This window comes from Carcharhinus amblyrhynchos, chromosome 8 (assembly GCF_965287045.1).
Source record: "Carcharhinus amblyrhynchos chromosome 8, sCarAmb.v2.hapA, whole genome shotgun sequence".
In the NCBI taxonomy this organism is placed as follows: Eukaryota; Metazoa; Chordata; class Chondrichthyes; order Carcharhiniformes; family Carcharhinidae; genus Carcharhinus; species Carcharhinus amblyrhynchos.
This window is the reverse complement of record NC_137331.1, coordinates 45,021,761-45,047,743: the sequence shown is the minus strand read 5'-3', so window position 1 is coordinate 45,047,743 and position 25,983 is coordinate 45,021,761. Positions and strand designations below refer to the sequence as shown.

General features: G+C 41.2%; 1 protein-coding gene across 4 annotated transcripts in view; it reads left to right on the top strand.

Moving 5' to 3' along the window:
* Positions 1-25,983, top strand: part of bbs9 (Bardet-Biedl syndrome 9) — a 387,401-nt gene that overhangs the window by 257,794 nt on the left and 103,624 nt on the right. For 2 of the 4 annotated variants that reach the window (XM_080193988.1, XM_080193987.1), the window contains one exon: positions 16,172-16,279. The exons of 1 other annotated variant lie outside the window; for it this stretch is intronic. In XM_080193988.1, coding sequence (XP_080050114.1) covers positions 16,172-16,279 — 108 coding nt within the window. Of the gene's footprint in view, positions 1-16,171; positions 16,280-25,983 lie in introns of those variants that run through there. One more of the 4 variants, XM_080193990.1, reaches the window with a different exon arrangement.

Here is a 25,983-nt window from a genome sequence, read left to right as displayed (position 1 = left end):
CTAATGGCAGCATGGAAAAAGCTGTTCTTGAGTCAGTCAGTACATGACCTTAGACTTTTGTATCTTTTTCCCGACAGAAGAAGGTAGAAGAGAGTATGTCCAGGGTGCGTGAAGTTCTTGATTATGCTGGCTGCTTTGCCGAGGCAGTGCGAAGTGTAGACAGAGTCAGTTGATGGAAGGCTGGTTTGCGTGATGGATTGGGCTTTGTTTATGACTCTTTGTAATTTCTTGCGGTCTTGGGCAGAGCAGGAGTCATACCAAGCTGTGATACAACCAGAATGAATGCTTTTGATGGTGCATCTGTAAAAGTTGGTGAGAGTCGTAGCTGACGTGCAAAATTTCCTTAGTCTTCTGAGAAAGTAGAGGCTTAGTGGGCTTTCTTAACTATAGTGTCAGCATGGAGGGACCAGGACATATTGTTGGATCAATGCAGTAGGAGAGGATCTGTGCAGGAGTACGAGTTACATTCAGAACTGCTTCAGACACCATCACTCATTATTCACTTTACCAGTAGCATACATGGGAAGAGATGCATTGACCAGTTGAAGGAATTACAAGTAGATAACAGCTACTTTGTGGGATGCCTCAGACTATAACAGAATTGAAGGGTTTGGACCTCAGAAATTCTATAAACGGTTTATAAAGTTATCCGAAGCTTGAGATTGTGTTTCTAATCTGTAAAAGATAAATGAAATCAGCTGTTATTCATTAGAATGTTTGTAATTTCTTTTCTCCAGAAGTTGAAATAATAGCTGAGCTGTGGCTAGTGAGCGGATAGGCTTCCTGATTTAAGTGTCACTGGGGGACAATATTGCGTACCCAAAAGAGAAACTAAAACCCATCTCTTCCCATGTATGCTAGTGGTAAAATGAATAATGAGCAGTGGTGTCATCAAAATAAGCTTCTCTGCGATAACAGAGATCAACCCAGTTAGGCCAAAGGACAACTCAAATCATTTGTGCTATCATATGAGTTAGTAATTCAGAAAATTTTGAGAAATGCTCAGATATAAACTATTCTGTGTAGAATTCACACACATGGCATTTTATTTAAAAGTCATTCAAAGTGTCTAGTGCTTTTATGATTGGTCTCATTTTTTTCCCAAATGCCTTAACATGTATCAGTGGTAAATGTTGTGATTATGTTCCTTATATCAAGTCCAAACCATCGGTATGTACTGAAGGGAAAAGCATAGGTACAGTACTAACTCCTGGGATACTATTAAGGGGAGAATTTGTGTTTCTTTTTACTGCCTATGATTCATATCTTCATATGTGAGGAACAGTAGAAACAGGGATACAAAATTGTAGAGTGACAGGAAACAAAGTAATGGCAAAGAGATATTTTTTGAGCTGGAGGAAGAGGTGTCGGGACTCTTGCAAGACATTGGTGTGGTGGGCACAATTTCAACATTTGCGGATTATGCAAAATTTGGAAGCATTGTCAAATCTGAGGACAGTGTAGAACTTCAAAAGCATTTAGAACAAAAAAGAGAACAAAGGACAAAATCAGCCCGGGAAACAGGCCCTTTGGCCCAACGAGCCCGCGCCACCATCTCAACACCGCCAGTCCCCCTCTCCCCCCACGACCCCTGTCTAATGTTTTATGGCCATCCAGATTGAGGGAAACTGATTTAGGGACAATTTATTCCTGCCAATCAGCCTAACAGCACATCTTTGGGGTGTGGGAGGAAACCGGAGCACCCGGAGAAAACCCACGCAAGCACGGGGAGAATGCGCAAACTCCCACAGACACCAGCCCAAATCCATGCGTCTGCACAGCAATCAGCGATAGTCACTGAGCTGTCGTCTTGCCCAGTATCTTGTCCAGTTTAGTCACACACTAATGACATGAAGCACTAGGCCAATCCTGAACAACCAAGAGCAGCCCCAGTACGACCCATCGCGTGTATGCCCCTCGTTGGACACGAGGTGGACCGACTTAAAACCTGTGAATGAAAAGAGACTTGGTGGAATGGGCAGGCAAGTGGTGGATGAAGTTCAATGCAAAGAAATGTGAAGTGGTTTACTTTGGTAGGAAAAACATTGAGACAGTATAAAATAAAAGATACTGTTCTAAAGGGGGTGCAGGAGCTGAGAGATCTTAGTTATACACGCATAATTGAAGGTGGCTGGACAGGTTGAGTGAGTGGTTAATAAAGCATCCTAAGCTTTATTAATAGGATGATAGAATGCAATAGAAAGGAGATTACGTTGAACATGTATGAGACATTAATTCAGCTTCAGCTGGGGTGTTGTGTCCAGTTCTGGACACCACACTTTAGGCAAGATGTGGAGACATTGGAGAGAGTGCAGAACAGATTCACAACAATGGTTCCAGCACTGAGGAATTTCAGTTATGAAGGTAAATTGGAGAAGCTGGGACTGTTCTGCTTGGAGAAAAGAAGACTGAGAGATTTGATAAAGGTATTCAAGATCATGAAGGTCCTGGACAGAGTAGATAGGGAGAACTGTTCATGAAAGTGGAGAGAAGAAGAGAGCAGAGATTGAAAATAATTGTTCAAACAAGCAAAGCAATGTGAGAAAACACTCTTATGTAGTAAGTGCTTAAGGTCTGCATGACACTGTCTGAGTCTATGGTTGGAAGCATGTTCAATTGAAGCAAGAAAGAAACTATCTGGAGGGTTATGAGGTGAAGGCAGGAGAATGGCACCAGGTGAAATGCTCTTTTGGAGAGGCTGGTGCAGGCACAACAGGTTCTGCATTGTAACAATTCTGTGTAATCTGTGAATTCTGAAATGGCTTTTTCCAATATTTTGTCACTTTTGAGATTTATCAGAAATGTTCTGAGCACAGTGATTTACCTAGTTCAGTAATTCTATGATGTTACCTTCGATGCAGTGTCTCCTGTTATTATTTAGTGGATAGCTCATATCTGTTTCTTGGGAGCTGTTCAACCCAGATTCCCATCACAAATTGCTCTGATTCAATGTTATTTATTTATGCTGGGAAATGCAATCCAATATTATTAATTGCCTAAATCTCAATAGAACATGAGTGGAAGTAACGCATAGTTTATGTTGTGGGTGTGCCAAATTTTCTGCTTGCTGTTTGTCTGATTGAAGGAATTTCGGCTATCAAATGCAGTCTTGTAATTTTTTGATAAATTAAAACTATTTAACAGTTGCAATGCAACTACTAAATTCAAGTTAAAAAGTATCAGTATTTTCTCCCTGCAACGAAAAACGTTTGTGTTTTTGGGTCCACTTGTTGGAAAATGAAAGGTTGCTAATAGCATGAATGCATTTATAATCCCTAAATCCGCATAGCTCATAGCCAAAGGAGTGCTGCCAGCATAATCAATGATTATTTCATGGTTCTTCTGGTGTAGCTTGCACAACCTGTCCATTGTGTGTTGTGATACCACCATGTGGAAATGTCAGTTCTGGTATTACATGTGTTTGCTGGTAATTAGTGGAGTAAATATTGTTTCTTGGAAAATCACAGATATTTAGTTTTCCAATTTAAGCATTTAATAATGGCGTAAGAAATTCAGTTCTGTTTTACATTCTCTTTCTGATTCCCAGAAGCAACGAGAGCATCTTTACTTTTATGGGAGTTGACACATTGCCTGATATTCTCTTGTACAATGGTGGAATCCAAGATCTAAAGATAGCATCCTCTTGTGACCTGACCTGGGTACTTGTGCCATTTATAAGGGTTCCAATTGCTCCGAAAGCTGATTGAGAAATACTTGGTGTCATGAGGCCAGGTGCTTTATTTCATAAAAAGGTGAAGATACAGAATACCTGCTACTAAAGATTCACTAAACTGAAATCGTACAACTTAGCATACAATACAAAATAACACACTACACAAGCCCACATTAGTAAATGGCCTTTGTTGACTAAACATAAAATAGTTTCCACATATTCTACACCACTTCAATTAGGAGAGCTCTCATTGCTTTCCCTTGAACAAATCCGTCTGCCCTCAAAGCCACCCTGCTTTAAACAGCCTTTATCTCTCCCTCTGTCTCTTTCTCTCTTTATCTCTTTCTTCACAGACAGGGACCAATGAACTTCCAACACAATGGGTGCAAAACATGTTTTGATTGCTCAAACAGGCTTAATAAGTGTTTAGTGTTTATTTTCAAGTGGGGGGAGGGGTGGGCAAGGGCAAGCGGATCAATGATGAGCATATAAACCATATTAATCTAGATTTTTTAAAGAAGAACTTGAGTAGGCATTAATGATTCGCATCAAAAGAAACTTAGTTTTCAAATCTTCTCAATAAAATTGGTCAGAAGAATCTTCAATGTGACAATCATATACTACCACAAGTTTGTTCCAATATATTTTAATTTTGGTACACATAAAACAGTTACTGAACAATTTCTCGCTAAATAAAAAAAAATTAGGTTGAAGAGCAAGACGTGACATAAAATGGGGACAAATCAGGTTTGCCTTAGGTTCCAAGCAGTTAGACTATAATGAAGTCAATTAAAATTCAGACTGGACTCATGGGAGGTGATGGCCAAGTGGTATTATTGCTAGACTATTAATCCAGAAACTCAGCTAATATCCTGGGGACCTGGGTTCGAATCCTGCCACGGCACCTAGTGGAATTTGAATTCAATAAAAAATATCTGGAATTAAGAATCTACTGATGACCATGAAACCATGTTGATTTCGGAAAAACCCATCTGGTTCACTAATATCCCTTTAGGGAAGGAAATCTGCAGTCCTTACCTGGTCTGGCCTACATGTGACTCCAGAGTACGGCAATATGGTTGACTTTCAACTGCCCTCCAAGGGCAACTAGGGATGAACAATAAATGCCGGCCAGCCAGCGATGCCCATGTCCCCTGAATGAATAACAAAAATGCTTGTATATCAGTTCAGATGATGTTGTGACCGCTAGAGGCAACCCATGAGTGAATGCCTGATATAATGGTACATCCCATCTGATAGTTGTGTTGCATGGAAGAAAAATTAACCAGAGTGATCAGCAGTCAGGATAGTCTGATTGGCCCTACCTCTGGAAATATTACCAACATATGTGCAGTTCTTGCTATACCTATCCATCAATATTGATGGGAAAATGCATTCCAAAGTGGTGGAGTGTCATTGAAGATGGAAGCTATGCAGCCTGTTGCTGTGCTGGGCACAGTGAGCATACAGGAAAGGCTGCCACAGTGACTGTACCACTGAATTGAATCTTGATCACCATTTGTTTCCTCTACCTGCTTCTCAAATGCTTTCCATGGTGTGATGCAGTGGAGAAATGGATATGGCTGCACCTTCTCTTGCCTGCACACTGATCACCAGTCTGAGCACTCAGATCATGACTGAAGAGGAAGCTCTACAATAAGCATCTTAGTGTTCACCCACACTCTCCACCAGCACAGGGACATAGTTCAAAGTTACACTTGGCCTTACTTTCTGGAGAGTGCCTCTTTGACACGTGCCTGCAGCAGTCAGAGGCAGGGATATCCCAGGTCCCAGGCACTCTATGGGCTACTGGAAACCAGCCACCCATTCAGTCTGAGTTGGATAATGAAACTCAGAAGTGGCTGCCAACTCAGTGTTGGAGATGCAGTGCCAGGCAATAGAACATTAGGCAGAGATTTGATAGTCACTTGGCAGACTAGAGTGAAGGATGGAGGAGTCCATTAGTATCCTGTCTGACATCGTGGGTCCAGCATGCAAGTGCCTCAAGGTCATTGTGTGAAGATCGGTGACCGCCATCTCCAAACTGCGTGGCCTGGGCCTTGGCTCCTACCTCTACAACTGGATGCTGAACTTCCTAGCTTACAGACCACAATCAGTAAAGATAGGCAACAACATTCCCTCCATGATCATCTACAACACCAGTGTCCCACAAGGCTGTGTTCTCAGCTCCCTACTATACTCGTTATACACCTATGACTGTGTGGCCAAATTCCCCTCCAATTCAATTTTCAAGTTTGCTGACAACCGTAGTGGGTCAGATCTCAAACAATTACGAGACAGAGTACAGGAATGAGATGGAGAATCTGGTGAACGGCTTTGCAACAATAATCTCTCCCTCAATGTCAACAAAACGAAGGAGATTGTCATCGACTTCAGCAAGCGTGAAGGAGAACATGTCCCTGTCTACATCATCGAGGACTAAGTACAAAAGATCGAGAACTTCAAGTTTTTAGGTGTCCAACAATCTGTCCTGGTCTTCCCATGCCAGCGCTATAGTTAAGAAAGCCCACCAATACCTCTACTTTCTCAGAAGACTAAGGAAATTTGGCATGTCAGCTACAACTCTCACCAACCTTTACAGATGCACCATAGAAAGCATTCTTTCTGATTGCATCACAGCTTGATATGGCTCCTGCTGTGCCCAAGACCGCAAAGAACTATACAAGGTTGTGAATGTAGTCCAGTCCATCATGCAAACCAGCCTCCCATCCATTGACTCTGTCTATACTTCGCACTGCCTTGGCAAAGCAGTCAGCGTAATTAAGGACCCCGTGCACCCCAGGTATTCTCTCTTTCACCTTCTTCCTTCGGAGAAAAGGTACTGAAGTCTGAGGTCACATACCAACCGACTCAAGAACAGCTTCTTCCTTGCTGTTGGCAGACTTTTGAATGGACTTCCCTTGCATTAAGTTGATCTTTCTCTACACCCTAGCTATGACTGTAACACTACATTCTGCACTGTCATTTCCTTCCCTATGAACGGTATGTTTCGTCTATATAGGGTGCAAGGAACAATACTTTCACTGTATATTAATACATGTGACAATAATAAATCAAATCAAATCAAACCATTATCCAGAAAATCTTGCTGGATATGTGCTGGGCCCTGCACTCCATGGCCCACACTCTGGTGGGCATCATCAAGATGTAGGTGACATGGGAACAAAGCACCTTTACCTCCCTCCAGGTGCACCATCTCCTGGACATGTCAGGCTGGGGCCATCAAGCACACACAAGAAGGATGAGCACCAACTGGGGACTGGGGGCCCTCCCTCTTGGGACACTCCAGGGATGGGCAGCTAGTCTTTGAAACAAAACCAAATCTGACATAAGAACTGAAGATGCTGAGGCAGCGTCAGTGCAGAAAGAGATCAGAGATCATCAATCTGAAATGTTAGTACTTTGGGTTGGTATAAGGTCAGTTTCTCACCATTTCATTTAGGTATAAGATGCACCTACATCAGAATCTCTAGTATTTGGGCATGAAGTGGAGATGCTGGCATTGGACTGGGTAGGCATAGTAAGGAATCTCACAACACCGGGTTAAAATCCAACAGGTTTATTCAGAATCACGAGCTTTTGGAGCGTGCTACTTCATCAAGTATTACTTGGGAGCAACTTTCATTGAAATGCTATATTGCTAGCTTGCTCTCCAGAGCATGTTTGTACATTTACTTTCAGTATTGGGCTGCCAGTTACATTTAATGTTAGCCTCGTTATGTGACCTGTGTGTTTGTGTTTGTATTGCTGATGAAGTGCTGTTGCTCAGTTTAAACCAATGGGATGGGAGCACTGAGAGACTGATTCACTGCTGCAATAAATCCAAGTGCAACAGACATTAAAGAAAGCAACCCTCGAGAGGGATTAAGAACACAATTCAGCTTCTGCAAGGAGAAATGCTGGAAATCTAAAATCATACAACAACAGAATGGAAATACAACAGAACTATCAGTGCCTGAGAAGATGGGGCAGATTCATGTCTCACAGAGATTCTGAGGAAAAGTTTTTTTACACGTTTTAGGTGTAGTATAGATAGGAGAGTGGCCCACTATCAAGGGCACATCTGTTTTCATTGAAATTGTTTATTTAACTCTTGGGGTTTTGGCTACAGTACAACCTTTCAACATAGATAGCAAGTGTTGGCAGAATGGAGGGCCATTCCAGGGGTTGTGATAAACCACATGAGTGAGTATGCAGCACAGTCATCTCAACCACAAGTGTGTGTCGTTGCCCTGTACTAGTTATTTCCTGGTAATTATCACTCACTCCTGCAGTGATTGCGTCACAGGGTTGGTAATACTCTTGTGAGCTTTCCTCATATTGCAGCCAGATAGGGCTTGCAGTCTGTGACACTGTCTACCCACAGACGAAAGCTTTTCCACTCTGCAGTGGCTGCTCCTATTCGAAATCTTTCAACTGGCTCTTGGCCACAAAAGTTTGACATGGCAACACAATGGTTGACCCACATTAAAGCTGAGCTACAGGAGAGATAGCTGAGGGCTAGATCTACACACAGCCAATTCTCTAAAACCTGAATTGAACAAGTACCTACATAGACACCAGGAATAGTGAAGAATAGTTCGTACATGGCAATGATTTCTACACACAAACCTCACTATAGTACATTGTTCAGACTGCAGTTATAAACTGATTTTATAATGTAGTCTGGGAGTGACTGAAATTACAGTCTGGTAATCACTGCTGCTGTCAAGTACAATCCTGTGCCACTCTTTCTCCACTGAGTTTTGTTTTTAATATGTACAGTGTAACACTGTTACTCACCACTAGAGTTCCTGCCTTCTATTTGCAACTATATAGAATCAAATGAACTTTTGAATGACGTGCAGGAACTGAAAGGGGATAAAATAAGTTCCTGCCAGCACTTAATGCAGTGCTGCGTATTTTGCCACTAGAGTTCCTGCCTTCTATTTGCAACTATATAGAATTAATGTGTGGAAAGCAAAGGGTGTTTAATACTTATCCCCAATCAAAATCCAAGCATAATCAGGTCAGCTATCTGACAGCAAGAAAAGGGAGTAACAATTCTAGATAGATTAAATTAGTACGTTTTATTCATGTAAGTATTTTGCTTTGCATTTCTTTGTTCTTATATTTTATCACTCTTAATGTTTATCCAGTGAAAGTTTTTAAACTCTATAATAGAATTGGAAAATTAATCTGCCAGCACTTAATGCAGTGCTGTGTATTTTATCCCCTTTTAGTTCCTGCACATGTCACTCAAAAGTTCATTTGATTCAAAGCTCAGTACATCTCAGAAAGGCAAAGAGAAGAAAAATAAACATGGCAAAGTCTAATTTCCTTTATTTCATTCAGGAAAAATATTTAAATATTTTCTTAATTTTTGGCTATTAATTTTTATTTCCATCCAAATCTGCTAACTGAAATTCAGCTTCTTTTGAACTGATTTACCACAATTGATAAACACTGCAGGGTGTTGCACGGCTCTGATTCAATAGCACAGGGATTGTATAGGTCACATTGCACAGGCACGCATGAATACTGTGCTTGCCAAAAGGTAATGGACAGGCTGTCTCTTCTTCCATACTGTTTATTAGCTAACATCTGGAAAAGCTGCTTGATCTGGCTGTATTCCAGTCTGAGGGGGGAGCGTGTGCATTTTTTCAGCATAAAGACTTTCTAGGCACTGTCCCTTTTCCTGGTGGTCTACACAAGCTGTACTTCAGAGTGACCGGAGTCAGGTGGGAATCATTTTTTAACCATTTGTGTGACCTTTAACCTCAGAAATATGAAAATTAATTCTGTAGCCAGTTTAAGAATCACCACATGCACAGATCTACCCGCATTTCCTGTTTTGGATTCTGTTCTGGATTCCACCCGAAATGTGATCCTTTCAGACCCTGACAGGCCAGCTGTGAATTATTGGCATTTTCTACTCTGGCTGATTTTCAGTTTTTGTGATTTTAAAAAAAACCTACTTTTCACTTCTCCCATTTTAGTTGTTACTAAAATGATTATCTTTTTAAAACGCTTAGCAAAGAAAAAGTACAGCTGTTATGCCCCAATATGCTACCCTGTGTTGAGGTCTGGCCTGAGCTCAATCCTGCAAACCTCAAGAAAGTTGACGTGAGAAACGTTATAGCTCAAAACAAAGAACTCTGAACAAAGATTTGATGTTTCAAATCCAGGTGACTTGACAGCTGGACTTGAAACATCAGCTCTTTTCTCTCCTTACAGATGCTGCCCGACCTGCTGAGATTTTCCAGCATTTTCTCTTTTGGTTTCAGATTCCAGCATTCCACAGTAATTTGCTTTTATCTGAACAAAGGTCGGTTACCTGTAAAAACTGGTGATGAGATTGTCAGTGCAGTGGGATGTGGGCTTGTTACATCTAAACTGCAGATGTATTCCTGTCTATTGCAGTAAATAAACGTAATTAGGAGCAGCCGTGATTTAAACGTTGCTGAAGAAGGTGTGAAGGCAAGAGATTTATTTTCTGTGGGTTATCTCGATACCTCTTTTAAATTCATTTGTGGGACATGGGCGTTGCTGGCTGGCCAGCATTTATTGCCCATCCCTGGTTGCCCTTGGAGAGGGCAGTTAAGAATCAACCATATTGCTGTGGATCTGGAGTCACAGGTAGACCAGGAAAGGATGGCAGATTTCCTTCCCTAAAGGGCATTAGTGAACCAGATGGGTTTTTCCGACAATTGACAGTGGTTTTATGATCTTCGTTAGATTTTTAATTCTGGATTTTTATTGAATTTATATTTCACCATCTACCGTGGTGAGGTTTGTACCCGAGTCCCCAGGACATTAGCTGAGTTTCTGGATTAATAATCTGGTGATAATACCACGAGGCCATTGCCTCATTTACTGCATCTATTGGTTTTTTTGGAGCCTATTGCAAGCAAGTGTGAATTTCACACAAGAACACAAGAAATAGAAGAAGCAGTAGGCCACCTGGCCCTTTGAGCCTATCCCACCATTCAATTCAATCATGGCCAATCTATGCCAGTCTCAACTCCTTTTCTGTATGTCTCCTTTTCCGCATAATCCTCTATTCCTCGATCTTTCAAATATTTATCCATCTCCACTTTAAATACGTCTAATAATTCAGTCACCACCACTCTTCTGGGCAGAGAATTCCAGAGATTCACATTTCTACACATTGATTTTAACCAACTGACCTTTTATCTCGTAGCTGAATCTCAATGTCCCGTTCTAGCTAAGTGCCATTTTTTAAATTAAACTAAGCATATCATCATCATTCCAGCTATTTAATTTCCAAATCTTGGAAATTCCACAGTTAGTGATGAGAAGTGTCAAATGAAGCTGGTTGTTCCTACTTGCAACTCTGTGCCTGCTGCTCAGACTTAAAGTTCTTACAGCTCCTGATATCAGTGCAGAGTAGCAATCTCTACTTCTGGTTTTTGTCTCATCCAGCCTCGACACATATAGTCAAAATCATCGACTGTATCTATTTTGTGACCCTGGCACACCACCCCTCCTTGTCTTCCTCAATCTCCTTGGTCTTCAGCACAGTTGGCTACTTCATCCTCCTCCAGCGTTTTACTCTCTGCTGTCCCAAACATAACCCCATCACAGTTCCATTCCTACCTGTAGAAATGCATGTAGTTCCTTCCCAATGGTTTCATCTCCAACCCACCCCTTGGCTTTCCCCTCTTCTTCATGTACCTCTTAATTAAACTTGGATTCAGTGTCACAACAGCATCATCAACTCCATAGCCAGACTCAGTTAAGTTGGCAGATTGCTTGGATTACTTGTTCAGGAACATAACCATTCCACATACCCATTCAATACCTATTTTATGTGATGCTGAAATGGCTTTAACCTTTCTGGAACATTTCATACCTGGTTATATCCATGTACTGCTCTGCCACTGTGCCCTCTTTCCATGGTTGAAGAGTCTGAATATATTTGGACTGTCCTGTGAATTGAAGTGGCTTTCTACACAGCGTATCAGTTTGGGTTATTACATACCAACAAAAGACAGAATGCATAAGAAATAACAGCTATGAGTTTATGGAATACATTTTTCTTGGTAAATAACTATAAAGTACATTTAAAAATCTTAGTTACTTAAGTTATTACCAAAATGTATTTTAGGTAATGGATCTGAATGGTTTGATTTTATTTGATTTATTATTGTCACATGTATTGGTATACACTGAAAAGTATTGTTTCTTGCATGCTATATAGACAAAGCGTACCATACTTAGAGAAGGAAAGGAGAGAATGCAGAATATGGAACTGCAATCATAGCTAGGGTGTAGAGAAAGATCAGTGCGAGGTAGGTCCATTCAAAAGTCTGACAGCAGAAGGGAAGAAACTGTTCTTCAGTTGGTTGGTACGTGTCCTCACTTCTGTATCTTTTTCCTAATGGAAGAAGGTGAAAGAGAGTATGTGTGGGGGATGTGGGGTCCTTAGTTACGCTGGCTGCTTTTCTGAGGCAGCGGGAAGTGTACAGTCAATGGATAGGAGGCTGGTTTGAGTAATAGACTGGGCTTTGTTCATGACCCTTTAGTTTATTGAGGCCTTGAGCAGAGTAGGAGCCATACTAAGCTGTGATATGGTGCGTCTGTAAATGTTGGTGAGAGTTATAGCGGACATGCCAAATTTCCTTAGTCTTCTGAGAAAGAATAGGCATTGGTGGACTTTCTTAACTACAGCGTCACCATGGAGGGACCAGGGAACACCATTTTAAAACAGCAAACTGAGTTTAGGAAATTTTACGTGATAATTATCATGAAGGCCAATTCTTTTTGCTGTGAGTTTTAATGAAAAAGTGGCATGGACAAAATCGCAAGAAGAATCCTGGTATAAGTCAAATCCTGCAATGTTAAGTGCTGCTTGTGTGTGCAACTGTGGCTAATGAGATGAGTTAGATACAGATTGAAGCTGTTTCAGCCTATATAGTGCATTTTAAATATCTTAGAAACTCAATATTTAAATTGGTTCTGGTTTTTGCATAAAGTTATTTATTGGTTTGAAGTACTGTAGTTTTATGACTGCACTCGGCTCCACTAACCTGTGCTGTGGTCTTTGCTTCTGCTCTCCTAGGACAAGATACAATCAGGAGACCTCCAAGCAACCCCAAATTACTGTCCAGTAGATTAACTTCTTCATCACTGCGAGTAGAGTCCTCAATGGGGAAGGGCCTACAAGGGGGGAGGGGAGAATAATCTGTTCCAGCAGGCACTGAGGGCGAAATATTTGTGTCAGATTTTTGGGTGGAGCTCAGAATAGCCTAGGTGAAGCCAGAAGTCAGAACTTCTATCTGAAATTGGTGGGACAAGCCAGGGTGGGAAACTTGGCTTCCCCATGCTGCCTCCTCAGTCCGGCATTATCCTTATCAGTAGGATTACAGAAAACAGAGGTAGATAATCATGTAGGATATCCACTTCTCCCTATTCTCAACTTTGCTTGTGTTCCTTGCATTTTGTTTTGACCTGCTGTAAAGTTGAATATTTAGACGAATTGCTGGTGTGACAAAAAGGAAAGCTGGACTTTGCTGTGACTGATGACTTTTTCTACCATGTAGTTATAATCTAAAAATGTGTTCAAATCAGATAGGGAAATTTTGCCCCTGTCTTATCACTCAAATTTGGAGGGCTATAAATTTGTCAAAAACTGATAAACATAGATCTCTGGTCATAAGTCAGATCAACTGGTTGCTATATAAAGACTCTCAATTATGTTATTCTGTTTATCATCATTTATGATTACCAGCAATTTTTTTAGACCTAACTTTCTTTGCAATTATGATTTCAAAACAGGATGGTTTTTATATTTGCTGTCCCTGCAGCCCAATAATTTGATGAAGACTAGTGGAATTTTGCGGTTAAAGCTTAGCAGGACTTAATGGCAGGAATTGAGATATAATTTTCAGATGCTGCGCTGCAGTTGGAATGCTGCTTCGCTGGGGTAGAAGCTGGGTTATGGTGTAGAAGACAAACTGTCCCATTAGGGAAAAGAATGGGGAGACCCACTGTGTCCCTGGAGGAGGAAATGGAGAAACTCGCTGGATTCTTGGATGTGGGAATAGATGGATCCAACGTCTCTCTGGGAAAGGGACTCACTGGCTCCCTTGGGACAGAATGGCGAGACCTGCTGACTCCATGGGATGAGAATTAAGAGATCCATTGTCTCCTTGAGGGGGAATGATGAGATCCACTGGGCAGACCCATTGTCTCCCTGTGGGGGCAGTGGGGGTGTGGAGAGAACCACCTATATCAGCAGGTTCATTTCCCAATACAACCTGGAAAAATAAGGAAAGTTTCAGGTTCAGCCATTCCTCTCAGCTGTGTTTCTTCTACTTGTTTGCAGAGTCTTTAAAGCTTTGCATTGGAGGGTAGGTGCACAATGTTGTACTTCCACCTGCCTATTGGAAATTCAAACACAAACACACTTGATTTTCAAAACATTTTAATTAATTTGACTGTGCCAAACCCATCAATGGGACTATGATAGCAGGACGGTTTGAAGCACAACTGGTTTCTGAAGGCATGCACCTAGTGAGCAGATCTCCCGGGGTGCTCGGATGAGTGCAGTTCTCAGGAGGGGAGGGTCATGCCCAGGCACTATCTGGACATCCTTTGGCACCCTCTCGACATTTACAGAGATATGAGCCCAAGTCAGGTTTATGGAGTTAGGCCACAGATTAGCCATGATCACATTAAATGGCAGAACAGGCTAGATGAACTGAATGACCTACTCCTGTTCCTATGTTCCAACCCTGGCACATGCCTGGCTACTGTCCGCTTGTTGCCTGGGTAGTGCCATGAGGGGCACCTGGGTGGATTAGGTTACTTGTGCACTGAAATGACCTTTAGAAATGGCGTTTTGCATCATCAAGTTCTGTATTGATGGCAGGACAGGTGAATCAGAGGCTACCTTGCCACTGATGGTTTTTGGGACCTGTGACTTCAAGTTATGATTTCAAAGTTCTGCACCACATGACACGGAAAGTCACCATTGTTGTTGGCAGTTTCAATGCCACTTTTCCTCCCCAACATCAGCCATGTTAATATTGAGGAAAATAGTATCAATTTGATCAGGTGACGTGCTTCTGACCTCATTGGTGTCTTCATGAAGACAGCCTGTTTTCACCTTGATAACATTGTTCGACTATGCTCTGTCTCAGCTGGTCTGATGCCAAAACCTTCACTCACATCTTTGTTACCTGCAGATTGGATGATTACAACACATTTCTGGCTGCTCTTTCACATAATAAACTTGAAGTCATCCAAAACTCAGCTGCCCATGTTCTATAAGGAGAGAAAAGAGCTGATGTTTCGAGTCCAGCTGACCCCTTGTCAAAGTTTTGCTCAGTTTTGACAAAAGGGTCATCTGGACTCGAAACGTCAGCTCATTTCTCTCCTTACAGATGCTGCCAGACTTGCTGAGATTTTCCAGCATTTTCTCTTTAGCTTTCAGATTCCAGCATCCACAGTAATTTGCTTTTATTTTGCCTATGTTCTAACTGGCACCAAGTCTTGTTTCCCCATCAGTCCTCTGCCCGCTTGGCAGAGTCTATATGAGATCCTGGTCAGCAATGTCGTAATTTTAAAAGTCTCATACTTGTTTTCAAATCCCTCTGTGGCCTTACACTTCCCTATCTCTGTAAACTCCTTCAACTCCACAATCCTTTGAGAATTCTGCAGTTCTTGAATTCTGGCCTCTTGTGCATTCCCTGTTATAATCGATTCAGTTGCTTAAGCCCTAAGCTCTGGGATACCCTTCTGAAACTGCTCCAGCTCTCTTTAACATTTGCCTCTTTGACTAAGCCTTTTTCAAGTTTATTTTTTAGTCACAAGTACGCTTACATTAACACTGCAATGAAGTTACTGAGAAAATCCCCTTGTTGGGAGCCTGTTTGAGTATACTGAGGGAGAATTTAGCATGTCTTTCAAACTGTGGGAGGAAACAGGGGCACCTGGAGGAAATCCGTGCAGACACGAGGAGAATGTGCAAACTTCACATAGACCGTGACCTGAGGCCGGAATTGGACCCAGGTCCCTTGGCACTGTGAGACAACAGTGCTAACCACTGTGCCACTATATTTGTTGTGGACCTAGTATCTTGCGTGGCTTGTTTTTACTTTGTTTTTATGAAACACCTTAGGACGTTTCAATAAATTAATGACACAATATAAATTTAAATTGTTGTTAACTGGTACTAGCTGCTAAATTACTTTCCCATTTATTCTTAGTACATCCTGCAATTATTGTCTTAGCAGTGTCATTACACTCTATCTTTCACTGATAATAAAAATAGCAGCTGGCAAAAAGTAAAGGCATTATTTATAGTAGCTTGATTTAGAATGGGAGTCTGTCCTGGTGATGGTCTTGCTGCTTCAGGTCTACCTGTAATGCTGTTGTCCCCTCTCCATTACATGGGCTAAGCTTCATCACACTGTCATTTAGGAAATGAGATTTCCACAGAGTTTCAGTAACTATGGTTTTTATTTTCAGGCCATCAAACTATTCCAGAGTCAGACCTAGAAGAGAGAATGGCAGACCCTGCAGCAGGCAGAATGTCCCCTAACTGCACATACATAACGCAGAAACAAAAAGACCCTGGTACGTACTGCTTGCAAAATACTCTAGCATTGAATTTTAATAATGATCCTGTCCTTGGATTTTTTCCATTATTTCAAATTTTCCTGGAAATTTGCCATCAGGAAGCATATTCTAGATGCCACTGTCCCCAGCTGGGATCTGGGCAGTTTTGGGCTTGTTCATCTCTCCTATGAGTGACAGGCAGTGCTAAAATTGCAGAGAGCAAGCTGCAGATGTGGCCTGCGATGTTGGTCCCCATAAGTCGTGTAAATCAGGCTTGTAGCAAAACAACAAGCTGTAATGGAAAGAAAATCGCCGTGTGAGACAAGCTTCCCATTCTCTGAATCCATTTCCTGCTGCTGGCTTGGACCAGTTTCGTTTGCTCTACATTCTTGAAGCATGGAGCATTCTTAAACTCTGCAAGATGAGATTTTGTTTGCTGGGTAGTAGAAATTATCTGTCTGACCTGAGCCTCCATCTACCTGATTGACAAACTAAATGGGCTAACAGAAAAGTAAAACTTGACCAGACTTTTTTTTAATCTTTCCAAATCCTTCCATTCCTTATGAAAGGAATCTGAATATGGTTAATCAACGAGGTGAGCATTTATTGTTTGAGCTGATTAGAAAGCTACTGTTTTCGAAAACTGGCTCTGACAATTTTGCAAACACCTGGGTGTTTATTGTTTGATTGTGACAACAAACTCAGAACTGTACATGATTGAAGAATAATTCTTAGCCTAGTTTAACCATTGCTTCTGTTTGTCTAGCTGTTCACTTTAAGCAGCATGTCATGGTGTTCATGTTAAAAGCTCTGGAAATTAATCAGGCCAAAGAGGGATCTGAGTGTGCAGGTCCACTGTTCCCTAAAAGTGGCAAAGCAGGTGGCCAAGATGATTAAGAAGGCATATGGCATGCTTGCCTTCAACAACCAGGCATTGAGCACAAGAGTTGAGAAATCATATTGCAGCTATATAAAACCTTGGTTAGGCCACATTTGGAACATTGTGTGCAGTTCTGGTCACCACACTACCAGAAGGATGTGGAAGCTTTGGAGAGACTGCAAAGAAGGTTCACCAGGATGTTGCCTGGTCTCACAGGTTTTGGCTATAAGGAGAGGTTGAATAAACTAGGGTTGGTTTCGCTGGAAAGAGGGAGGCTGAGGGCAGACCTGATAGAGGTCTATAAAATTATGAAAGGCATAGACAGAGGCTTTTTCCAAAGATGGAAGTGTCAATTACAATGGGTCACAAGTTCAAGTTGAGAGGGGAAAGTTTAAGGGACATGTGTGGGGGAAGTTTTTCATGCAGAGTGGTTGGTGCCTGGAACGTGCTGCCAGAGTAAGGGCATAAGGTTTTTTTTTAGTTAAGGCATCATGATTGGCACATGGAGAGCCAAAGGGCCTGTTCTTGTGCTATACGTTTCTTTATTCCTTGTTTCTTTGTTCAAAGGAAAGGCCTCTTCACAAAGGCTGCTGTTGTAAATCATGTCGTACATATTGCCCATTTTATAATGATCATCCTTTTTTATAACATGCCATCAATGACCCTTAAAACATATTGAGGTCTGACATTGATGTAAATTATTCTTATTAACGGTTTTGAGTGGCTCCCAATATTGTAACTATTAAAGGTGTTTCTTACTGCGTTTTAACTGAAAGATTTCCACTACCTTGCTCTTATATCACATTATAATATCATGGAACTGTCACAAGTAATTAATCTCTAATGTGCAATCTCAGTGCGTGACAGCAGCTTACACAGTAACATGGCATTAAAGTTCCTCTAGCTGTATTTTAATGCAGAAATCAAGTGGTTTAGTTTACGTTTATGTCTGAGATGTCAGCTGGAGGAAATTTCTGTCAGCCTATTGATGGGTTTTGAGATGCTGAACAGTGTGGTTCACCCACTAATTTCAGAAATTGAAGGAGGTGGAATTACAGCATCGAATTACTAATCTTATTAATTTGCCTTCTGCGGTTGAACAAAATAAATGATTATTACCAAAGCAGAGTTAAGACAGTGCTACTATTATCTAAAACACTCATGCAACCTCATCATTATCAGCTAAATGAGCAGATTGTCATTGTTCGAATCTAAGTGGCGTTCAAATCTAAAACTGGCAGCTTTACCATTCTGTGTAGAGCATCAGAAAGTTTCCTTCAACAAGAATGAATGATACTCATTTTTTAAGATTTTCTCCTCAATGAATTTATTCTCGCAACAACAAGTTATTCCATTCGCTGGGACCAGAAGATCTAGGGCAATATTTTTTGTTGCAACATGGTTACTGGATTTATTCAGAGCAGCTATTCGGAAGTTTGGATTAAAAAAATAGGTTATTCTGATGATCATTCGTTACATATCTGACAAGGTGGTCCTGCGATCTTTGCATGGTACTTAGAGCTGGGAATTGGCAACACACTTCACCACCATCACCCCTCACCCAGCTCCACCACCTCTGAACCACATGGAGCTGGAAACTGGGGGGCACATCTCTCCAGAGATGTGTCTGAAGATCTTAAATCCTATAATTAAAACAACTTTATAATCAACTGAACCAGCTGTCTGTGCAGCTGTCCTGTTGCTCCTGTAAACATCCCATTCCAGGGTGCTGGATGCATGTAAACCTTTTAAAGCCAACATTCACAGGACTCCCTACACACATACCATACCACCATCACTAACCATTCCCCCTGCCCCCCTCCCCAAATTCTCAGCTTTCTGGATCTGTAAATGGTAAACTTCAGCAGTTCATAGAGCAGATTGACCAAGGTGTGCCTCTCCCTGCCACCCTGACGCTGGCCAGGGCCGGTCAAGGACCAGGAGCCATGGAAGAAGTGTGGCTGGAACAGGAGCCTGTTTTCTCTGCTGTGCTCGATCTGAAGTGAGTCTGTGTGCCACTTTGCTAAACTTCAATGGTTCTCTCTGCAGAGGATTGCTGACCCAGTGCTTAGATGATGTGGAGATGCCACGTTGCACTGGGGTAAGCACGGTAAGAAGTCTCACAACACTAGGTTAAAGTCCAACAGATTTATTTGGCAGCACTAGCTTTTGGAGACATGGAACTGACTGAGTGTAACTGAAACTCGTGGTGGAGTGTGCGTGTGAGTGGTGCGTATGTATGTACGTAAGTGAGTGTGAGGATAAGGGTGTGTTTGTGTGAAATCAGATGGCAGTAAGTTCCAGCAGCTGCTCAGCTTGGCAAAGCTCCAAGCTATTGGCTTCTGTAATTCCATTTATCACGGAGTTGCTTCGAGGACTGGCTTAATGGAATTAAGAGCACGACCTTGAAACACAACAGCCAAGTCTTTAGTTCCAGTGAAGTATGAGCTTTTCCCTAAGAAAGTGATTACTGTAGCAATATTAATTCCACTTACAGTTTACTTAAGTCAGTGCCTGATGAGACAACACTGCCGCTAACAAAATCCACACAGGAAAACCCTGAAACCATTTTCAGTTGCAGCCTTTGAAATTAATTCTGCTCAGTGAATGCATTTTACTCAAAAATCCAGTTAGTGCCTATATTGCCTCCGAGGGGAGGTGAGGAAGCAGTATGATTATAGTAATGGCTCAGACACTGCTAGGTCATTGACCATATGATACAATGAAAGATGGCAGCACACTGTGCAAGAAAAAGATTTTGATGTGACTTGGAAGTTAATTTTCATTTTAAAATCTATTTTGGAGTCCTGGAAACTGGAATTCTTAAACATATTCCCACAGTGTCTGCCAGTAGCAGTCTCCAATTCTTGACCTGCTCATTACCTCCCATGCCATGGACCAGCTGCAGGGATCTCCTGCCTCACCCATATTCAGTGAGGGCTGCTCCATCACTCTTAGCACCCTTGGGCAAGGCAGAAGAAACAACAACAAAGTTTCCTGATGCTAATTGCTATTCAGCGGCCTACTGTTGGTGGTTTGCTCATGGATATCAGAAAAGGAGAAGAGATTTGGGGTTTGACCATAATTCCTCCTCCATAGCTGAGTATGAAAATCAGCATTTGGACTAAGAACCCATTGGGCTTTCTGGCCACGCTTGCCCCAGTGCTGGAAAAAATGCATGGTCTGTGTCCTGCCCGCTACGATTCCACCCATTGTGTCCATGGCCCCAAATTCGTAGAGACAACATCTTCAGGAGAGGGAGCAACATTTATCCAAAACTCAAAGGAAGATCCCTTTGTTATTTGTAAAAAAATCTGATTACTGCTGGAAGGTCACTGCATTCACAGAGTAGATGATATCGCATCTTATGCCAAAGTATTGTGTCAGCTCTGGATCAGTGGTTGGCATTGTCACCTCTGATTGTCAGAAGGTCATGGATTCAGGTCCTAGTCCAGAGACTTAAGCACAAAATCTAGGCGGACACTCCAGTGTGGTTCTAAGGGCAGTAATTTCTTTTGGATGGTATGTTAGATAGAGACCCCATCTTCCATCACAGGAGTATAAGATCCCATGGCACTGTTTCAAAGATGTGGGAATGCCGGTGTTGGACTGGCGTAAACACAGTAAAAAGTCTGACAACACCAGATTTTAGTCCAACCGATTTATTTGATAATACTCACAAGCTTTCGAGGGGACTGCCTCTCCATTCACCTGACAAAGAGGCAGCCCCCTCGAAAGCTTGTGAGTATTATCAAATAAATCGGTTGGACTAAAATCTGGTGTTGTCAGACTTTTTACTGTTTCAAAGAACAGGAGAGGAGTTCTCCCCAGTGTCCTTGCCAATGTCATGTTCAGTATGTTGAGAACTCTTCATCAGTATGTTATATTTTTAAAAAGAACCACAAAAGGCTGTTTAAAGATGGCTGCCTGAGGATTACATGATGCCTCTTGCGGATTAAAACACAGTATCAACTGATCTAAGAAATACAGGCCTGCTATTACAAGTGACTGAGACAATCAGGAATTGTAATTGTATTGCTTTTTTTCCTTATTTGTATCTAATTTTTGTTGAGTGATAATCTGAATGAGTCAAGTGAGTGAGATGTTGTGGTTTCAAACTCCCAGAGCAAGCATGATACTAAATAACCTTTATTTTAAATTCACAAAAATCTTGCTGCTGGAAGTATTTAAATTGGGACAATCAGTCTGAGTGTAAGAAAATACACATCTCGCGCATTAAAAATAGACGGGCAATAAGAAAACACTTAAATTCTGTCTTATTTTGGTACTTTAATTCTAGCCAAAAAAGCCAATTCAAATTGGCTTTTGATGAATGACAGATGGAATTTAATTTAGACAAATGCGACGTGATGCATTTTGGTAGATTGAACCAGAGAAGGATTTACTCAGTTAATGGTAGAGCGTTAGGGAGAGTTACAGAACAAAGAGATCTAGAGGTACGTGTTCATAGTTCCTTGAAAGTGGAGTCACAGGTGGACAAAGTGATGAAGAAGGCATTCGGCATGCTTGGTTTCATCGGTCAGAACATTGAATACAGGAGTTGGGACATCTTGTTGAAGTTGTACAGGACATTGGTAAGGCCACACTTGGAATACTATGTGCAATTTTGGTCACCCTATTATAGAAAGAATATTATTAAACTAGAAAGAATGCAGAAAAGATTTACTAGGGTGCTACTAGCACTTGATGGATTGAGTTATAAGGGGAAGCTGAATAGACTGGGACTTTTTTGCCTGAGGGGTAACCTTATAGAGGTCTATAAAATAATGAGGGGCATAGACAAGGTAGATAGTCAATATCTTTTCCCAAAGGTAGGGGAATCTAAAACTAGAGGGCGTAGGTTTAAGGTGAGAGAGGAGAGATACAAAAGTGTCCAGAGGGGCAATGTTTTCATACAGAAGGTGGTGAGTATCTGGAACATGTTGTCAGAGGTAGTAGTAGAGGCAGTTACAATTTTATCTTTTAAAAAGCATTTAGATAATTACATGGGTACGATGGGTATAGAGGGATATGTGGGCAATTGGACTTAGCTGAGGGGTTTTAAAAATATAAAGGTGGCATGGACAATTTGGGCTAAAGGGCCTGTTTCCATGCTGTAAACGTCTTGACTCTAAATTAAGCCCAATCATAGTATCCACGTGAGGGACAAACAAGATCCAAGCTGACAAGATAAGACATTGCATCCCATCTTGGACTCATTCAAACAAGATCCAAGCTGATAGGCCGAGGCAAATCACCCCCTCCCAGGCTTGACCTAATGCTTCATTTCAGCCAAAAGGCTGGGATGACTTTGAAACATTGCTTCAGATAAAACCTCAGCTTAACCTCATTGGATTCCCTGATCCTTTCCTCTACTCTTGTATAGGCAAACCATGATTGCAGGCATCAGTACATCCTGTCTGTAGCACCAATATTTATTCCTCAATCAACACCATTAAAACATATTATTTAATCATTTAATTGATGTGGGAACTTGCTGTGTGCAAGTTGACTGTTTTGTTTCTTGTATTACTATAGTGTGCACACTTTAAAAGTAATCATTGGCTGTAAAGCACTTTGGGACATGCTAAGGTGATGGTGCTGTAGGAGTCAGATTCTCCATTTTGATATTTCATGGTGCCGGATGTAGTCTCTGTTGTGTGTCATGCCCTTTGGTCTGTGTTAGTACCTGTCTGCCAAAACAGGATATAATTATTAATATGAGCTACTTTGTTTTCCTAAGTTCTTTGATTAAAGTTGAAAGCATTCCAGGAATACTTTAAAAAGCATATCTTCAAATATTTTCTGCTGAATTCCTAATAAGTGAATACAATTTTCTGATAACTCAACTATTCATTTAATCAGATTTTACAAATACCAAAGCCCTCGTAGTGCATCTTCTGCTCTCAGTTCCTTTTGTTGATGCATTTTCCTATAGATTGCCATGTCAGTATTACTTGTTAATGCCTGAACCCACTGCCCAGAGCTTCTGCAACACCTTCTGCTGTGCTCCTGGGACCGGAGATTGCTGTGGAAATGATTTCTAGTGCTGCCTCATTTATAATGAATGAGTAATTGCCCATATGTTTGGTTCATTTTGATGAATGAGCTAGTCAGTTCTATTTTGTTTGTGATATTTTTCTGCATCCTTGTTTCAAGAGCAGGACAGCATAAGCTACAGACATTTGAAACATCTTTGTACAGCATGGTAAAGGGTTGATTATTACTGCAATTATATATTTTAAACAACAGGACATTCAGAAATCATGTTAATTTTCCTTAATGTTTGTGTATTGTATTGGAGGTGAATGCTCAGCACTGCAGTACTAAAGGATGAAGTGTATTAAAGCTGCTGTAACTGATATTGTGTCTCTGGAGGTGGTGAGGGAGGGGGTGGGGAAAGAAGGGAGTCATTGGTATACACACACACGTGCGCGCAGTCATTGACTGTTTCATAGCTTTGGATTCTGCTTTACTAGGAAAGGATAAATATGGAGCAGGGCTTTTATCCCAAGAGTACTGTGTTCACCCAGAAGGCATATGAGTAACAGGCTGTCTGAGCACTTCCTTCAATGATTTAGTTAAGCGCCATTTCTCAACTGAAACCATGTCTTAGAATGAACAAGTTTGTTACCATGGATTTATTGATATTTCCTGTCCATTTTGATGTGATGCTAGTTCTCCATATGAAGCAGTAACAAAGATAGTCGGGGAAATGTGGTGGGAGTGATTTTCCTTGTAAAAAGTCTCTAAATGCACAAACTCTCAAGGGTATTTGCTGTTCAAGCGTCTCACAGGAATGCTCATGCATACAAAAACTACTGAAACAAGTTCCCCCAGCCATTTTTATTTTCACCTGGATAATCCTGATGCATATACTGTATGTAATGACGTATATAGTGTGGAGGAAGCAAGTCACAATTGATGTTCTAAATTTGCAATCTTGTACTTGAAATACTTTGAAATGCTAGAATATTGAAGTAGCTAAACCTGCCTGAATTGAAGTACTGTTTAATGGTACTTGATGTGCCATTGCCATATCATTACTGGAACAAACTACAGGACTGCCACAGTGAAATTTCAGTAATGAGAGTGTTCTGCTCCCAAGCTAATGCTTGAAACTGCTTTTACAGTCAGTAACCAAAAGCTGCTCATTACATAAAGTACATAGATTTGGGATTGCCACCAATGCCAACATTTAGAACAAAGACATGTGAGCACCAAATTTATCAAACTAGAATATTCTTTACAAGTAATTGAGGTTAATTGTCCGACTGGAGCGAAGTTATAGAAAGGATGTTATAAATTAATGGATGAAAGTTTTATTGAAAGATAGAAATAAACCTCATTGGTTCCCAGTCTTTCCAAAAACATTCCAAGTCATTCCACACAGAAAGTACAGAGACGTAGAAGACAGAATGGAGGAAAGATTAATGAGATAAAAGCAAAATACTGTGGATAATACTGACGAAGGGTCATCAAGACTCAAGGCTTCTCCCTCCACAGATGCTGTCAGACTTGCTGAGATTTTCCAGCATTTTCTGTTTTTGTTTGGAAAAGATTTATAAGAATGGCTTCAGAGATGAGGAATTTCAATTAAATAGAGAGCTTGGAGAAATTGGAACTGTTTTCTTTGGAGAAGAGAAGGATGAGAAGAGATTTGATAGAGGTATTCAAAATCCTAAGAGATCTGGGCAGAGTAGAGAGGGAGAAACTGTTTCCATTAGTGAAAGGATTGAGAACCAGAGGGCATAGATTTAAAGTGATTGACAAAAGAAGCAATGGCAGCATGAGAGAAACTATTTCACACGAGTGGTTAGGATCTAGAACATGCTACCTGACAGCGTGATGGAGATATTCAACATAGAAACATAGAAAATAGGATCTGGAAGAGGCCACTCGGCCCTTTGAGCCTGTACTGTCATTCATTATGATCAAGGCTGATCATCCAACTCAACAGCCTGATCCTGCCTTCCCCCTCATATCCATTTACCCCCTTCGCCTCAAGTAATATAGGGAGGGAATTGGATTCTTTTCTGAAAGGGAAGAATGTACAGGGTTACAGGGAGAAAACAGGGAAGTGGTACTAGGTGAATTGCTCCTTCAGAGAAGCAGCACAAATAATAATCCAATGGTCTCCTGTGCTGCAGCCAAACAATGAAATAACAGAATCTGAAACTTTCAAAACCTGTTCAATTTTCACTTTGTGCACTAAAAACTCAATTAAATAGCATCTCTACAACAAAGAAATAACAATAATTATCAGCATTACTAATGTCCTGTGAGCGTTATCAGATGTTACACATCAGCTAGGCTAGACTCCATGTATAGATCAGCAGCTTCCTTTGATGTTCCGTTCTTCAAGCCAGCATCTACAATGCTGATGTATCCATTTTGTGGAGATGCCAGCTTTGGATTGGGGTAAACACAGTAAAAAGTCTCTCAACACCAGGTTAAAGTCCAACAATTTATTTGGTAGCAAAAACCACTAGCTTTCGGAGTGCTGCTCTCCGAAAGCCAATGGATTTTGCTACCAAATAAAACTGTTGGACTTTAACCTGATGTTCTGAGGCTTCTTACGATGTATCCATTGACAGGGAACACTTATCATGTGCAAAATTATTTTACAGTGTGAAGCCATTTCAGAGACAGAACTCTGTCTGAATAACCCACTAGAGTAAAATGTGCCTCCTATCTTCCCACTCAGATTTACATGCAGAGCCTCCCTCTCTTCCTGTCAACAACAACATTTTTAATAAAATTCTTCCGCAGAGTAAATCATTCCCAGGCATTGGGAGTGTTACAAAACAAAATTTGACACTGAGCCACATTGGCACTGTTA